At 42.2% G+C, this 17,723-nt stretch overlaps 3 protein-coding genes across 18 annotated transcripts in view; 2 read left to right on the top strand and 1 right to left on the bottom strand.

The window, feature by feature from the left end:
• Window positions 1–3,391, top strand: part of IRAG2 (inositol 1,4,5-triphosphate receptor associated 2) — a 52,856-nt gene extending 49,465 nt beyond the window's left edge. For 8 of the 10 annotated variants that reach the window (XM_085541853.1, XM_085541850.1, XM_032446157.2 and 5 more), the window contains one exon: window positions 181–835. In XM_085541853.1, the coding sequence (XP_085397979.1) occupies window positions 181–424 (244 nt within the window). In that variant the 3' untranslated portion in view covers window positions 425–835. Of the gene's footprint in view, window positions 1–180; window positions 836–1,492 lie in introns of those variants that run through there. The other 2 variants (XM_085541825.1, XM_085541833.1) reach the window with 2 other exon arrangements.
• On the bottom strand, window positions 679–16,264 carry DNAI7 (dynein axonemal intermediate chain 7). 7 transcript variants are annotated; one of them, XM_015869140.3, is made up of 16 exons: window positions 16,173–16,264; window positions 16,010–16,030; window positions 14,287–14,359; window positions 13,502–13,593; window positions 13,022–13,123; window positions 12,425–12,562; window positions 9,120–9,266; window positions 8,642–8,745; window positions 7,736–8,009; window positions 5,989–6,097; window positions 4,653–4,840; window positions 4,093–4,237; window positions 3,241–3,455; window positions 2,388–2,555; window positions 2,077–2,190; window positions 679–1,119 (listed from the first exon to the last, which is right to left on the bottom strand). In XM_015869140.3, exons 1-16 carry the CDS (start codon window positions 16,173–16,175, stop codon window positions 844–846), a joined length of 2,169 nt encoding a protein of 722 aa, XP_015724626.2. In that variant the 5' UTR covers window positions 16,176–16,264; the 3' UTR covers window positions 679–843. The 7 variants fall into 7 exon arrangements, with proteins under 7 accessions (XP_015724626.2, XP_015724634.2, XP_085398008.1 ...); XM_015869148.3 differs by lacking the exon at window positions 2,388–2,555; XM_085541882.1 differs by lacking the exon at window positions 16,010–16,030 and having other exon boundaries at window positions 16,173–16,240.
• Window positions 16,231–17,722, top strand: ETFRF1 (electron transfer flavoprotein regulatory factor 1). Its single transcript, XM_032446213.2, has 3 exons — window positions 16,231–16,271; window positions 17,228–17,323; window positions 17,436–17,722. Exons 2-3 carry the CDS (start codon window positions 17,279–17,281, stop codon window positions 17,649–17,651), a joined length of 261 nt encoding a protein of 86 aa, XP_032302104.2. The 5' UTR covers window positions 16,231–16,271; window positions 17,228–17,278; the 3' UTR covers window positions 17,652–17,722.
• Window position 17,723: the final 1 nt, after the last annotated feature.

The following is a 17,723-nucleotide window of genomic DNA, read 5'->3' as shown; positions in this document are numbered from 1 at the left end:
ATGATTTGATGTGCTCATTCAAATCTTGGATTACTGTCTTGGTGAGTTGTGTTATTTTTTGAGTTGTGGGTGTTTTTGGTTGGTGTTTCATTTTTGTTTTTTAAGGGTGAGAGTAGAGAGAAGAGTTCCAAGTTCTGAAAAAGAATGAACAGAAACTTTGTGACTTACTGTATTCTGCAGGTGCAATTTAGTGTCATCGTGGGCATCCCATTTCAAGACTTCCTTTTCCAACGCTAACAAAACTCTCTGGGTTTCCGTGTCCATCCTGGTACTGCTTGCTGCGTTTACAAGCTTCCTCACTGGGCTGTCTCTTCAGCGACCAGCAGATGCAGCACCTGTGGGAACGGGGGACTCCTGGACTTCACTACAGCAGCTGTTGTGGCCATATACAGGACTTCAACACAATGGACCACCCCCAGTATAACTAAGGTTTGGACCTGTGTAAAGTTACACTTCTGAGTTCTAGTTGACAGTATGAGAAGCTACACTGAGATATATATTTAAAGTCATGGTTTGGGTTGCGGGTGTTTTGAGGGTTTTTTGTGTTCTCATTCTGCCAAAAGTTAACTTTTCGAATATCTGGGGAGGGGAGGGGGGGGGGTGTCTTAGTTCTATTCAGGTTTAGAATAAAGCAGGTAGTGATTTTGAACATGGCTTGCGATAAATATAACTAAATGGTCCAGCCACAAGAGAATACGTAATTTATTTTAATACAGATGTGATAGTTACATTTTAGTCATTAAAGCTGTTCCAATAGTTTGACTAGAAAAAGACTGAAGACTTGAAATGTGACTTTATTGAAAGTTTTTTGATAATAAAGTTTTAAATGAAAGCATGAAGTATTTAAGAGTACATTAAAACTCTCGTATCGAGGAGCAGCTGATAGACAACATCAACAAACTGGAAGTGAGCTGTATTCACTTTATCAATTGCTTCTTTGCTGGCAAAATCTTTCAGCATGTGGTAGAGTGTGGAGTGAAATTCAGTATCTTCTTCTAGTTCCTCTGAAAAAGCTTCACTCTCTTCAGTGATCTTGAGCTTCTGTGCTCTCCGACCATTAAACATGTAAACAGACCAGTCTTCATCTTTGACAGAATCTGCATTAAGATGCTCACTTACCTGGTGTAGGAAAGAAATGGGCTGTAAGACAAAGCTGACAGAGGACTAATTCTAGTATGTGTTTGAGTTTACTGTGGAAAGTCAGTGTTTCTTTGGACTCTTAATGTGACATCAGGTCTTACCTAAATGTCTTGTAAAATAACATCAATACCAACTTATTCCATCATTTACCTCTGTAAACTGCAAGTATTGGTCACTGCCTTTCTTGCTGTTCTGACTCATACATAAAGAACAGCTAGCTGTAATGGGCATCATGTATTTCAGTTCTGCTTAGATTAAGTAGTGGGCTTAAAAGCATGTGATGTTCATACAAATATTAATTCAAAGGTGGGAGAACTTCTCAGCATTTCAATGGCATGTTCAGTACCTACAGCCAGAAGTGGAGGTATTTCTCTGTCTGGGAGAAGTTTTGACCACGTGCCATTCAAGTGAGGAAAGAAATCAAGTTGCATGTTCCCTTCTTTACAGTACAGAATGGATGAGAACACCCATGAAGCTAAGTGGCAGCTTCCAGATGATAACTGGATGATAATTCAGAGGACCTTCCTATAGGTTACTTTAAGAAAAATCAGCATCTACCTGTGTCTCCTGGCCTCAGCTAAAGCCCCAGTAGTTAATCTATATCAGCTATACATCTTAGCATGTTAGCAAGTGCCTTTGTTACTGAGAATTGTACCACTATAGCTCTCAGGCTTGTTCCTCACAAATGTAAGAGTTGTAAAGGAGAAGCTGGCTCTGAAGTTCTACTGAACACAGATGTGCTCTTATTTCTCTGTTTTGTTTTTGTTTTTTACCCTAAATAGCCAACCTGAAATCTTAGAACTGATGTCCTATGTATGTAGATAAGGTCAGGGCTTGAAGAATGTTTGAGACAGAAACAGTTTTCATCACCTATGCTTTTGTGTGGTGTGTTTCTATACTGGTTTGTCCCTGGAAATTTGGTCTAAAGCTACAAACCTTGAACACTACTTGATCTTGACCTGATTCCAGATTCCACTTGCTCCTGCCAAAAGCAAAAGCGGATGCAACCAGGGCTATTTGTTGATATGCCTTAAATTCTGTTAAGGGAGCCTGTAATGCAAAAGTACAGTTAGAAGTTATGCATCGTTTTCTGCTTCATAAAGGTAAGAAAAAGCTTTCTTTAAGCAGACACTTGGCTAAGCTGCCACTCACAGCTCTGCCTGCTGACTCGATGCAACTTGCTACAAGAAAATGCCTACATGAAGAAGAGGTGGAAGGAAAAGGCAAAACCCCTTCCTTGCACGCACCTTTTGGTTCACACCGGCGTATTTGTATGAATACTCTTCTGGGAAAATATTCAGACCATACTTCTTCAAAATTCTTTTTAAGGTGACTGGGCACATCCATTTTCCTACCAAATGGGGGAGCACCTTCTTCTCTTTCACCACTATTGCAGCCAGCATACACTGATTACCCTGTTGCATAAACCAATGAAAGCATCTTACTGGTGGGGAAAAAAGGTTGATGCCTGAAGCAGAAAAATACTATTTACTGTCTCCTGGCTATTCTGGATACTGCCTACATTAGGTACCACCCTGATCTTTAGATCTTAATTTGAGATCTTGAAGTAAGCCCTTCTGCTGCACATTTTCAGGTATTACACTGGTTTACTGCCCTATACTTACAATCACACTGACTTCTCAGTAACAGATATAATTTGAACTAGTTTATATTCAGCAGGAATATGGATAATCGTGCATGATTTGAACCCTTGGAATGAATGAGGAGCATAAAATGCAGGTTGTCTGAAATGTTTTTGTTTCTCTTGGTACAGTTTGGAGGGGGAGAAACAATTTTTCAGTGGTGGTGGAGCAGTTTTGACTTCAGCAAATAGTATCAATATCAAAGATGTTTACTGGAACATCACACAGAAGATGCTTTCTTCTGACCAGTTCCAAGTCACCTGTAATTTTGGTTGCATTAACACTTGGTGGAAACAAGGAAGATCCCTTATTTTCAACAGAGAAGGACTGAAATTCAAGTTCTTATAGAAGCACGTATAGTTCTTAATAAGGGACAGCATGACAATTCTGTATTTACTTTAAAAAAAAAAAAAAAAGCCTACAAGTCTTTTAATATTAAATAACTAAATTATGGTACCTTAATTTGTATCTTAACCTCTGCAAAGACTGTAGTAATGACAAATACTGCTTCATCTGTACTGGTGGGTTGCAATTCCCATGCCTGGTATGGCATATTGATGTGATTGTCCTGGAGAAATGCTACTGTATAAAAGGCATCCATCTCAAAAGTGATGTTTCCCTCCTGTGTTTGATATGATATGTTGCTGATGCCATCCGTTCTCCACTGTTGGCCTTTACAAAAGAAAAGCAAAAAGAAAAAGAAATACACATAAAGCTCCTTAGATTCAGAATTAATTCTCTTTACTTTGTGCCTAATAGTTTAGGGCAAAAACTTCCGTTAGTTTAAGTACAAGATTGGACTAATCCTGACATTAAAGCTCCTCCTTAAACTCAAAAGAACAACATGTACTGATGTAACTATTGCTTTTGATACAGTAACGGCAATTCGCAACCTTATTTTCAACAGTAAAATCAGCCCTCAAACTACCTTAATAGTTTCTACCTACTTTTGTGAAGTCAGATTTTAATAACTGAGTATCACATTTGTTCTTGACTTCAACATTTTGAAGTAACATGGCTGTATAGTAGGGATTAATTTGTCTCAAAGCGGAATTCTTATGACTTCATCCTAGCAAGACTTGATTTGTGCTGTAGAAGTGTTCTGCTACCCCATTAAATACTGCAGGATTGTTTTTTCTATTAATATCAAAAACCTCAAGCAGTCCTTGACTACACACAATGCAGGTGCATAACGAAGATCTTTATTTGTTTAGCTCTCAACTGGTTCTTACATTCAGATCGTTTTCTAGAATATTCAAAGTCGGGTAGAAATTCTGTTAGCCAAAATGAATTTATTTTATGTTAGTACCTGCAGGATCCCATCGGGCGATCAGAGGCTCCTTCAAGTAGAACACGTTGCCAGGTGGTCTGAGTGTTATCTGTATTGGTGGATGTGTGGTACCTTCAGGCTCTTCTGGGGGATACGGGTATGTCTCCAAACCATCATCGAGTAACTTTGACAAAATGTTTTATCAGGAAGTGAAATAGCCTGAATTGACTGATCACAAACATCTTGTGCAGTCTGAAAGAGATTTGCTAAATATTCTTCCCATCTTTCCTTACATTCACTTTTTCATATGTGAAAATTGTGCTTTTCTTGTACTTCCCAGGAGCACTTTCCAGCACAATGATATAAGTCACCTGTGTTAGCTGTGCTGGTGAGCAGGGATCAAGTGCACATCTTACTGGATGCACATTTGTTTACTTCACCTGCTGGACAAATCTAATTGAAAACATGATTTGTCAACTTTGGACCTTCAGTTAATTGTTCAAGACCTCAACTTGTGTATAAGCTGTGTGCGTGCCTTGGTGCCTGGCTGAAGATGGCAGGGAAGAAGGCTGCATGAGATGCAGCGTTTCCTCACTTACCTCCACCGCACTCCAGCTGTTGATTTGCTGGACCTGAGGTGGAAGTTGCAGCCCATCGATGTGAAACACACCACCCACAGGGGCAAATTGTTGCATATCAACAGGGCTTTCTTTAGTGCTTTCTTTAGTGCTTTCATCAGTTATCTCCTCTTCTTCACTGGTCTTTTCCTGCGTCTCTGGACTTTGACCTACATAATAACCAAGTAAAGTGAGTTATTGTGGTGCTTAAACTAAGCCACTGAAATTTCATGCTTCTATCATTCTTTTGCATTTGCACAAAAAATCATGAGCTCGAAGTGCTTCCGCTTCTGTGGCGTTTTGGCTCCACCTACTGGTGTGCCACGTATCCATTAGCAGCTCATGGAAACAGAAAGACCTGGACTATGGAAAGCGGTTCTTGCGTTTTAGTTCTGAACACTCCGAGGATTAATCTCTACTCACGCTTTGTAGTCAACTCAAACTGCTTCACACAGGAATGCAGTTGCAGTGATAGAAACCATCTGCATCACTAATCACAGAATAATTTCACAGGTGTCCAAGACAGTAAATTCTGGCTGAATTTGGTAAGATTGTATTGGCAAGATAAGAAATAAATAAGGGAAATAAAGATATCATGCAACTACAGGCTGCGTGCTTGAAGGTGAAAGGAAGGTAGTATTTCAGGGGAAAAAAAGGCGCATAAGTGAAACAAAATTGTTAGAGAAAGTAATTAATGATATTTTTCTATGTAAAACAGATGTATAAATTCAAGTTTTTCCTCAATTAACTAAAAACTAAATTAGATGGCATTTTGATACCATGGACAAAGATGCCCAGAAAAATGTATTAAAAAAAATAAATCACAAGCCATTGTACCAGATCTTGCAGAAGAAGAATGTTACCATGCAACATACAATAATGTTTAAATGTCTTTTAAACAAAGCTATTAATTTAGCTTGGAAAAAATTAACTTCTTAATGCTGGTACAACTAAGTTAAATCCAGGTAATAACCTGCAAAGTTCTTGCTGTTTTCACTGCTGCCCACTCCTATTTTCCCCTCCTCCAAACTTGGCTGCCTGGTGTCATTGGAGTTGTGGTAACTTAGTAGAGCCCTTCAGGCTCCTCCCAAAAGAGGCTGTGTGGGTTTGCCTATTTGCCATTTGCCTATTTGTCCACTTTTCTCTCTGTCTTTAGCAATCATTAACAGGAATGTCAACAAGTCTCCTGTTAGCAAGACAGCAGTATAGTTTATAAACTTTGTTCTATTCCAGTGGAGATCTGTATCACCATCCTTCCATACTGTCAACAAGACATTAAGCAATGACATAGTCTTGCAAATAAGAACTAACACAATACCTTCTGGTGGTACATCCAAGATTTCTGATTCCTTCTCAGTTTTTTCCTCTTCTTTCACCTCATTTATATTAGCTGTGACATTTGTATCTTCTCTAACTGAAGCGGCACTCTATGTTAAAAGCAAAAGATTTTTAATTAGATAGAGGTGCACAATTTAAAAGAGAGTATCACTTCATGTCAAGCAGTGGCCCAAGGAGGAAGAGTACAGCTCTGCTCCTGCAGCAGTATTTGCTCTGATCTTGCTACAGGGTCAAGGTTTTAGGAGAAATCCTTTCCTCCCTACCTGGAGAAAATAATTTTGATTAAAGGTACCCCTCAATTTTAGAATTTAAGGTGTAAATAGAGTTAAACATCATAAAACAGTTGTTTCAGTTGCAAACTTCACCTCCAGCATTTAGTCAAGCATCCAATCTTTTTATTCATGGTGTGTGCACTCAAAACTTACATTTATGCTGACTTTACAGCTAAAGAGTGTCACAAAGAAAACTGAACCCAATGTTCAATCCCAAGCTGCAGTGAGAACTCTTGCCAGAACCTCGGCTTCCAGTCTCAGTCTGTGCCTTGCCTGTGATATTTCCTCCCTTTCTCATACTGTTTTCTATTTTCAAAACATCACCTTAGATTGCCAGCCAAATTTCCAATCCAGACTGATTTCATCCCTGCATAGCTCACTCTTCTGGAAGTACAGCAATGAGGAAATAACAGTTCAGCACAGACAGCATGCATGTGGAGGCACAGGCACTTCTTGGGTGCCACCGTGTGCCTGCCTGGGAGCAGGAAAAGCATGTACCTACTGGGCTGGGAGGGGACCCACATAAACATGGGAGAGCTGAAGTCTGAGCCAGACAGGAGGAATGACTGCAGTGGCTGAGAGAAGTAGAGGCTTCAGAGAGAACGCGATGATGCACAGAAAAGAGAGAAAGAGTGTAAGAGTAAAGTAGAAGCAATGAAATTGTCAATAGGACTGAAAAACATGGGTGAAAACTGCCAATGGACAAAACTTGTCACACAGAAAACAAGAAAAATGGGATTTCAGGCACTGGTCAAGTCACTTATCTGGAGGTCACAGATGATCCCAAAAGAGGAAAACCCAAACCCAATAACAAAAGGGAAAAAAACAAAAAACAAGAAATCCCACAATGCTAAAAGCCATTGCACTTCATTGAGGACTGAAAAAAAAACCCAAAAAGATTATCCAGCTGCCAGAAACAGATTTTGATGGCCCTCTAGTGGCAAAAGCATCAACATACAGGAACTGAGCAGGTCAACTGCACAACCAAGCCCCAGTGAGCTCTGAATCCTGTTCTGCATTCTTTTGATTTTCCTAACATTACATTCTTGCAGTTATTTTATGGGGCTGCCAATTTATGGGCTGCAGAATATATTCATCTTCGTATGCACCACGGGCTGCAGCAAATGCCTTATGACAGTGCCTGACAATCATCACTGCTTGATCCTGCTCTGAAGATGCTGACCAGAGGCCAACTCATGCACACCAACAGACAACAACTGCTATGTCCTGTCAAAACTTCCCCTTCTACCATTTTTAGGACAGTCTTTGGTCATTTACTTTTCCATCCCCTCAGAAGATTCATGGCACAGCATTAATACAAGTTGACTTTACCCTTAAAAGTTTAAGGAAGTTGTTCTCTTAGGTATAGGGCACGTTCAGAAGGAATCACACAGCAGCTGGGTCTCCAGTGGGAACAGTGCTGTAGAATATCCTTTCACGTGCTAGTTTACCTACATTTCTCTCTTCGGGAGGTATTTCTTTTTCTGCAGTCACGTTGGGCTCCTCTCTGGCTTCCTTTTCTCCTGGTTCTCCTACATTGTCTTGTGAATGCTGAGTTGTCTCTTCGCTATCCAAGTCTTCCAATCTTGTCACTCTTGGACACCGCAGCCAAAGCGGAGATACGTGGTCGTAGTGGGTGTGAAATATGCGAACAGCAACGCTGCTCACAGCCAGTGACTTTGGAAGATCAAATCCATGATGGGTGTCACCAAAGACATGATTCTTGAATCTGTACATAAGTTAAAGATGAATAAGTTCCTTAGCAAGATTAGCAGCACTCGTTTTTACATTTTCTCATGACTGTTTTTGTTGATATTCTACACTAAAAGTAAGTCACCTATATTCTCTATTACCACATGGCACAGTGTAAGAAATGGGTGTCACACTGCACCTCCTGTCCTGTACTGACAGCTGTCTGTATGCTCCTCCAGAAAACCCATAAAGGCATTAAGGGAATCAGGAGTTGCCAAAAAGTAACGGTCCCAATAGGGAAGACAACATGGCAAAATCAGACAGCAGCTGTTCTACACAGGACATTGCAGTTAGAACAGACTCATTCAATGGGCAAAGTCCCGTATGGGTGAAATCACTGCTGTCCACGTTACTTCAGAATCAGCATCTTCCATATGAAATCCAAAGACATACAGACAGTTCTGATCAGCAGCAGCACTACCCACCCACCAATCCTAGTGACAGCACAGGAGTCAGGCTGAGAGCCTGGGACAGCTTAGGAAGCTGGAAGGCGGTAGAATAAATCCTATTCAACACGAAAACCATCACAAGAAACTGGTTCTTGGAGTTCTTGGCTTGGTTAGACAAAGCCTGGTCTCAAAGTAAATAAAGAATTTCAGCATGCTGTACCTTATTTTCTTCTTCAGATTGCCCCAAATACAGAAAGTAACATTTTTATCCTTTATGACCACCTGCATATTTCCGGTGTCAAAATCTTCGTACAGAATAGCAGACTACAAAGAAGAAAGCAGATGAAATCATATTCTCTTCTTATATTACTTGGATTTACATAAATCTACACTGAAGTAAATTCATAAAGGGACACAGGAGCAAAAATGACAGCAGACCAAGCTCGGGAGCCTCTTGCTTCCCACTTCTCCCTAAGATAACAGTAATAATGGAATATCAAATGCCTTAATGGTAGCAATTTCCAATGTAAAGCTAAAGATTTCCAGAAGATTTGAAATCTGGTATCTGTTCTATACATGGTTGGTGTCACAATATAAGAAAAACAAAACACCAAGAACAACCGTCACAGCAAAAGACTTGAAGCAAAATTTCCACGCATTGCATGTGTTACAACTTGGAAGCAGTAAATCTTACTTACTTTAAGCAGGCGGTCTGTTGCTTCGTTGTACTTCTGATGAAGAAGGCTCTCCAAATCCAGAATCGTTTCCTGGTACTGAGCTGTTTCTTTTTCTGTTACCTCACTTGGTGGTGCGTCCAGCAAAAGAAACTGCAACTTCTCAATGAACTAGAAGACATCATATGTGAGAAAAGTCTCTCTGTTTTGCCACCAATCCTACCATACTGGGTGTTTCATCATAAAAACTGAGGCAGACTTGCTTCCTTTGCATCTGGACATATCTTAGTTGCAAAGATAATTTACCATATGTATAGAGATTGTACTAAGCCAGCATAGACAGGCAACCATGCAAAATGCTGGAAACTCCGAGTCAAGTCTGCCTTCCTTCATTCCTCCAGCCCAATTCCTTCGTTCCTCAACACGGAGACTGTGAAATTCTAGCTTATAAAGCAGACCACGTGTTGAACCGGTTTGTCATGTCTTCAAAGATGCTTATTAGCCAAAAATTAGTTTCAATGAAAAGCTTACAGACCTCTTTTTGAAACATATTTTCTGCATCAATAATCCCAGCTATGAAATCTAGGAAATATATAATACTGAGACGTACAGCAATTATGCTTCAATTAACAGAACAACCTTTAGTGTGAAGTTTGGGACTCTGTGGTAACACTGTTGCCTTCCAATACACGCCAATACCTGAACTTTTAAATGAGTGCGTAAGACTAAAAAATTCCTATTGGGTGAAGTTTTAAAGACACTGATCTATCACAGCATGAAAAGGCATTGCACTTAATAAGGTACTACCTAGTAAAACTAAATTTCAAAACTCTTGATGGAATTTTTATTATTATTCACTTCCCATCCACAAATTACATCTGTTCATGTTAACAGGTGCTGCACACAGAGAGGAATAACTTGCTTCACTTTACCTATACGACCTATTTCTTGCTCAACAGCTGTCACAGTGAAATATTAATTCTAATTGGAAATATTAACTAATCTGTTCTGCTTAATGGCAATCATTGGGAGCTGCTGCCAGCTGTGAATGACACGGTAAGCAGATCACATGTGTGCATTTTAACTGATGCTGTGAAACACTTCAAAAAACACACCCAAAATGCTGTCTGGTACCTAGTATACACAACATCCTATATTCAGAAAGAGAAGAAAAGCTGGTGAATTTAGGGCTTCTCGTGGCAAAGCTCATAATTTCAGAGCAGATGAATGGTAACAGCAAAACGACCAGAGGTATTACCATCTTAAAACTACCTTCAGAAAGAAATGACAGTGGATCAAGTAGATGACAACATTTGTAGAACTGCTATTTCAAGCTGACCACTGGTGATTAAGGAAAACTTTATAATGCCTCTGTATTTGGAAGACCTTTTCATTACCATTAGAATTACAATGTGAAAATGTATATAATGAAGAGGCAGAGGGTGTTAAATAAAAACTGACCCTCACAGAAATGAAGCAATCATCACAATGAGACAGAAAGGCTGACCACAGTGGGCTGTGAACATTCTGTGGTCTATGAAACACCACAAAACAGAACTGAACAGCATGTTTTAATGGCATCTGAAAACTGAGGTGCGTGATGGACCATGAAAAATACTGAATTTTAACAGTAACATATTGATCCAAAAGCCAAGTGGCTCATTGCCTGTGCCAGTCTTGGTTCAATCAGACAACAGCCAAAAGTCACACACTGCAGCTACATGTGAAATTCAGTCAGTGGCTCCTGTCTTTTTAGGCTGCTGTCCCAAGTGCCATCTTCTTTTCCTCCAAGCCTTACCATCTCTGCTTCCTGCCCTCCCTCCCCTGGCCACTGCTGCTCCACAGCCTCCCACAGCCACAGAAGCTTCTCTTTCTCTTCACCCAGCTCCACACCCAGAGATATGGAGCACTGCCTCTCCTCTCCCTATTCACTTAACTCCTGCAGTGCTGCTGTTGCACAGAGCTGAGAAGCAGTGCATCATCCATCTGCAGCCTCCTCCAATAGCAGTGCTCCTGTTGTCTCTGCACACCTCACCTGAATGGGGAAGCAGCACCACTTGTCTGACAGGGAAGAGAAACACTGTGCAAAGCAAAGGGGAGCTATCACTACAAAGGCATCTTACATACCACTCTTCCCTTCCCTGTGCTTTCCCAGATCTGCAACACTGAGAAAAACAAACAGATTATATTTCATGCCTCCCTTCCACATCTGCCAGCCTGTTTTCTCTCTGAACCTGAAGCGCTGCAGTGCTACCATTCACTGAAGGTGTAGCAAAACAGCAGGTTTATAACTAGTATTGTCACTGTCTTTAGATTTCACCTTTCACTCAGTCCATATCAGTTAGGAACTGCTGACCTACAGCATCTCACAGCACTGAGTGTTCAGAATTTTTCTCCAGAACCAAGTATAGAGTGGGAAAGAAGTGCTCGAATTGTGTTGGGAGTCCCCAGCACAAGAAGGACATGGAGCTGTTGGAGCACATCCAAAGGAGGGCAACAAAGATGATCAAGCGGGGCTCTTCAGCGTAGAGAATAGAAAGCTGCAAGGACACCTGATAGCAGCCTTCCAGGGCCTGAAGGGGGCCTGCAGGGAAGCTGGAGAGGGACTTTTTATAAGGGCATGTAGTGATAGGATAAGTGGAAATGGCTTTAAACTGTAAGGGTAGATTTAGACTAGAGATTAGGAAGAAATTCTTTACTGTGAGGGTGGTGAGACACTGGAACAGGTTGCCCAGTGAGGTTCTGAATGCCCCTAGAAGCACTCAAGACCAGGCTGGCTGGGGCTCTGAGCAACCTGGTCTAGAGGGAGGTGTCAAGGAGGTTGGAAGGTTGGAAGCAGACGATCTTAAAGGTCGCTTCCAACACAAACCATTCTATGACTCTATGAAATGTTTTGCACCATGAGAAGATAGCCACGCTTTTAACACTCTGTGTCATCACCTTGACTTCCACTGGGGGCAAAATGAAAATGCCTGTATTTCAATATCATATAATACTCTACTGATCTTACAGTGTAGGGTAAGGATACTTTTACAGGACATGTAGGAGCTGTAACTCTTCAGTGTTGGATGGGAAACACAGAGGAGCGAGGAAGAAGTACATCAGAGGAAAGATACAGCAGCAGAAGTGAAGGAATGGAAGTGACCAACTGCTGTGCATTCTGCTTGGATTGCAGTGTAAGAGAGGAATTTATGGCATTCACAGAACCATAGAATCATTTGGGGAAAAAAAAGGGGGGGAAGGGGAGGGGGAAAGGGTATAGATGAGCAGTATTAAGGATATGTTTAGTGACCTTAAACTGAAGAATACCACTTACATTTAACACTTACATTTAGCACCTGTTCTCCCTTCTCCATCACAAACTGAATGTCCTCATTTTGTTCTTCACGCCATAAGCTCATGAAAGTATTTATTTCCTGCAGTACAGTTGGGTCAGGACTTTCATCACAAGCAATATAACGCTCCCACTGAAGAAAAAGTACAAAAGAAAAGTAGATACGGGCAGGTGGTGCAAATGACTTTCACAGTTATGAGAAGAAGGATTCTGAAAGACAATGGTAGTGACACATTCACACCTGTGTCTAAACAGGGGTGTAATGCTACGTGTACTACCTCCATCACTATGCCAGAAAGAAATGGCTTACTTTTACATTAATGTGTTAAGATACTTCTGCTCCACTAACAACTGCTGGCCCTAATAACCCATACAGCCTTCCCACTGCCACGTTTCTTTTCCATGTACAACAAGGTACAAAAAGGAGAGCGAGCAGGGCAAATTCCTACCTTGAGATGGAACTTGAGAGGCAGTCATCGCACATACCTGAATTCAAGCAATGGAAGTATCCCTAGGTCCAATAACACAGGCGTAGCCTAAAGCCTCTGTGCTGTCTGAACTCTATGACAGCGGGCAGATCTTGAAAGCTTACCTTTTCATAAGCTCTATCTTCTGTTTTCTTCCTCTGTGCACACATAAACTTCTCTAGCATTGAATTAAGTTCAGCTAGTTCATCTTCCCTTCGTTCTCGATCCTGATAAAATATTTGTACGTCAAGCAGAGGAATTAAACTTTATTTTTCCTTCTAACAAGCACTTTCTACCAAAGAACATGATCTGGAATGTCTGAGTGAGCTATCATCAGCTATGAGCTATCACGAGCTATCGTGAGGTTGCAGTAGTTAGCAATGTGTTGTTGTCATCATGCTATTGCTGAGCTGTATGACAAACACGTCATGTTAGCCATGATGATGGGATGATGGTGACGCTAGGAAATTTCCTTGCTTCCCAGCACCAATGATGTAAGGAAACTCCTTTTCATTCTCACACTAAATTGCTCATGTTTTACAGACCTTGTCACAAGCTTAGAAACAGAACTAGCATTTTGCAGTCACTATTGCCTATGAACTAACAATTGCCTCGAGCTTTGCCATGCGCTCCCGTAAAAGCTTCTCCTTTTTACGTCTATCTGCTTCTTCTTGTTCAGCTTGCAGTCGGGCTTCCTCTAAAGTTTGGGAAATACATGAAAAGCACAATTACGTTTTGCTTAATAGAACTAGACACATTATTTTCTTATTAACTGTAATGAGGAAACATGTATAATAAGAAGCAATGTATCTGATATTACCCAGAATCTTCCAAATGAGATTAGATGAACTCATTTGAATCACAGTACTAAAACCCACTACTACAGCACTACCCCAATCAGCCCATGACAAAGAAAGTGCAGAAAGGAATCAACAGGCTGCCTTTTTCCCCTCAGAAACAACAGGTGATCCCTCTTCCCTTCCCTATGGCTTGAGTAGGCCCAGGATCTTAATCCACTGCCTGTTGTGAAACCACCCAAGTGGTTCAGCCCCCAGCTACTCTTCTCCTTTCCTACATCCTCTGATGGAAACTCCATCTTACAGATGTTTATTCAGTGAAATAGATGAGTTTTTAGGCGTGCCTCAATGGTTGCCAGTTCTCCTTCGGATGAGTGATTCTGATCACAGCTTTAACTGCCACAGGGATAGCAGTGAGATGTGGGAGGCAGTAAGAGGTAACACAGAACTTGAACCCCACAAAAGCAGAGAAATGCACCTTCAGAAGTAGCGTTAATATCAGTGCACTACAGCTCGGCATCTTACTTTTATTCTGTTTAATTAAAAGAAATGATTTGTGTCATCACATTCCTTGTAAATGAAGCACACGGTACCTTCCTCTTTCAGCCTCCTTTCCTCCTCTTCTTTCTGTAATCTCAGTTTCTCAGCTTTTTTTCCACCGGACTTCTTAATGTTTGCAATAAATTAAAAGAAACCAAACGTCAGTATTATTTTAATTCATCTGGGGAGCCTCTGAACCTCTATAATTCTGCCCATCTAATGTGAAACCTGAATAAAGATTTTAGACTTCCCACACAGTCACTGAAACCTCCAGAATTTCAATGCACACCCAAATCCATTTTTCTTCCCATTTTCACGGTGCAACGCATGCTCCTGTAGCCATTACACATAGGTTGCTCTGAAAGCATTGCCTCCCATTTATTTCCATGGAAACTACAACATATACAAAGACCACAGTAACATTGTTTGATAGAGCAAATTCTCAGCTACAAAACACTTCTTCAACAGAGGCACCACTATTAGCTATGCAGATTCAGCAGCAAGGAACAAGAGCCTGACCCACAGTTTCACAGCTGCTGTGATGGCATTGCTACTAGGGAAACATTGCCCAGAGAATCCGTCTTTCATTGGCCTGATCACATGAAGTCAGAAGGAACCAAGTCCAGACTATGTGATGGGTATGTTAGAACAGTCCAGCCAAGATAGGCAGTGTACTCCACAGCCTTCCAACTGCTATGGCACCGGCACTATCACATTGCAGAAGAAAGGTTGTCTTCTTCTCTGGCCTGACTCTGGAAGTTCAAGTGTAGTAGTTCATTGACACAGTGCTCAGACAATGGTTTGTCCACATTCCAGGAGATCCAGAAGGATCACTTTGTTCCCATCCCAAAAGACAGTGCATATCTCTTTACCTGCCAAGGGCTGCGTCTTGATCTTTTTCTTCAACAGGCAATTCACGTCACCACTTCATTAGCTGTAATTTTGACTCTGGCTTATAGTGGTGACACAACATATCACCACCAGTAATTATGTGATCCGGGAAACCGTGATCTTTGGCCTTGTATTAGTTCAGTATGTCCTGACCAACTTGCATACAATGTTCTTTCTGTTACTGTGTGAGCATTTGTGGGACCCACCTGGCACAAACTTTGCAATATTCCAACACTGCCACCATTGTTTTCTGCACACTTGAAGCAGGTATTTCGCTCTGTATACAGTTCCTTGGTCGTACACTCTGTCAGTTGGTGCAGATGAGCTGACTGCGATGCTTTGTTTAGTGGTGTGCCAGCTGTGTACGGCCATCCCGAATGAGGCTCGTCATTCACATCATAGCTGCCACTAGTGAAACGCACACACACTGCCTCTCTGTGCTCACATCCACTGCTGCTCTCCATAAACATTCACCGAGTGCTGCTGAGTGTCAGTGGGGGCCATTTGTTCCGCATGGACAAATTCAGTGCCATCCCTTTGCTTCATCTGCACTTCCCTGTCAGATGCCCTTTTGTCAGGCTGTCCCTCTGCTGCCATCTGCCTCACAGCAACAAGATGTAATGGGATATTGGCAGGAAGGTTTAACTTTTTGCTGCCACACCACCAACATCTGCCTGATGTCATGGGCCAACGTAATAAAACAGGAGGCACTACTTTCAAAGCAGCCCTCATATAATTCAATGTTGGGTTTCCAGAATAAAGAAAACTAGTTTTTAACCTGGAAACTGAAGAATATGTGGATGTGGTAAGAAAGTAGATGTTACAACTGCAAGTGCTATTTTTTAGTACTTCGTGGTGCACTGGATGGGTAACGCTGCCACCTACCTGCTTTTGCTTTTTTGGACCCTAGAAGTTTGGGGACAAAAACAAGGCACAGTCAGAGAACGGGGCACAGAGCACAAAAACCATCGTAAAAGCCTCCCCTTTCCTCCCCCTTCACTAATTAACGCGGTTCCCCCCAGCCCCAACCCACCCCACCCGCCCTCACCATGGCGACGACCCGCGAGCTTCCAGCCTAAGGAAAGGCGGTGAGTCGCTTGACGGCCGCGTTGTAAAGCAGCGCGCTTTACGGCAGAGCGCGGAGCGGGTGAGCTGCGACCTTGTTTATGGCCTGCTCTGCTTTTTGTGGGGCCGGGGGCGGCAGGAGGGGACGGGGGGGAGCGATGCACCCAGACCGACCGCACCAACACACGGGCAGCGAGATGGTGGCTGCCCCTCATTTAGAGGAATAGAAAGCAGCGCGCTTAATGGCTAACGCTTCTTTATTGAGCTGTTGTTACTAACGACAGCTGAGGGGGAAGATAGGGGTAGATAGGGGCAGATAGATGGGGCAGATAGATAGGGGTAGATAGGGGCAGATAGATAGGGGCTGATAGGGGCAGATTATAGGGGCTGATAGGGGCAGATTATAGGGGCAGATAACAGATTATAGGGGCAGATAGATGGGGCAGATAGACGGGGCATATAGATGGGGGCAGATTATAGGGACAGATAGATAGGGGCTGATAGGGGCAGATTATAGGGGCAGATAGATGGGGGCTGATAGGGGCAGATTATAGGGGCTGATAGGGGCAGATTATAGGGGCAGATAGGGGCAGATAGATGGGGGCTGATAGGGGCCGATAGATGGGGCTTATAGGGGCAGATTATAGGGGTAGATAGGGGCTGATAGATAGGGGCTGATAGGGGCAGATAGATGGAGCAGATAGATGGGGCAGATAGGGGCAGATTATAGGAGTAGATTATAGGGGCAGATTATAGGGGTAGATTATAGGGGCAGATAGATAAGGGCTGATAGGAGCAGATTATAGGGGCAGGTAGATGGGGCAGATTATAGGGGCAGATAGATAGGAGCTGATAGGGGCAGATTATAGGGGCAGATAGATAGGAGCTGATAGGGGCAGATTATAGGGGCAGATAGATGGGGGCTGATAGGGGCAGAGCTCAGGTGAGTCTGGCGAGGAGCTGCAGTGTATGTGTGTGAGGGCAGCTGGGCTGTGCTGGGTTCCACTAGAGACTAACGTGGCGCTGGTTGTCCCGCAGGTAAATGAAGCCTTGGCACGCACAAGAGCTTAGAGCTGCGTGACATGTACGATGGCTCGTTCTTTAAGAGGTGAAGTACTGAACCTTTATAAAAATGTAAGTGCCTGAAGTGCCGCGAGCACTTCCCTTAATAGACAAAGCCCGTGTATTTTTGAAGCCTAGCTAAAGGGAAAACATCTTTCTTTCTTTCTTTCTTTTCCCCTTCAAGCTGCTGTACCTTGGAAGGGAGTATCCCAAAGGAGCTGATTACTTTAGGAGCCGGTTGAAAGCAGCTTTTCTAAAAAACAAAGATGTGAAAGATCCTGAAAAAATAAAGGAGCTGATCGCACGGGGGGAATTTGTTATAAAAGAGCTGGAGGCTTTGTACTTCCTCAGGAAATACAGGGCTATGAAAAAGCGCTACTACAGCGATGACAAAGAGTAACTGCTGCGACCCTCCCTGTAACGATACAAAGCCATAAACGGTCAATAAAGGAAATGAAGCATCACGAGAAAT

The sequence above is a fragment of the Coturnix japonica genome, chromosome 1, assembly GCF_054131305.1.
Source record: "Coturnix japonica strain WE chromosome 1, WE-NBRP24, whole genome shotgun sequence".
In the NCBI taxonomy this organism is placed as follows: domain Eukaryota; kingdom Metazoa; phylum Chordata; class Aves; order Galliformes; family Phasianidae; genus Coturnix; species Coturnix japonica.
Note: the sequence above shows the minus strand (reverse complement) of the source record. Positions and strands in the feature narration are given on the sequence as shown.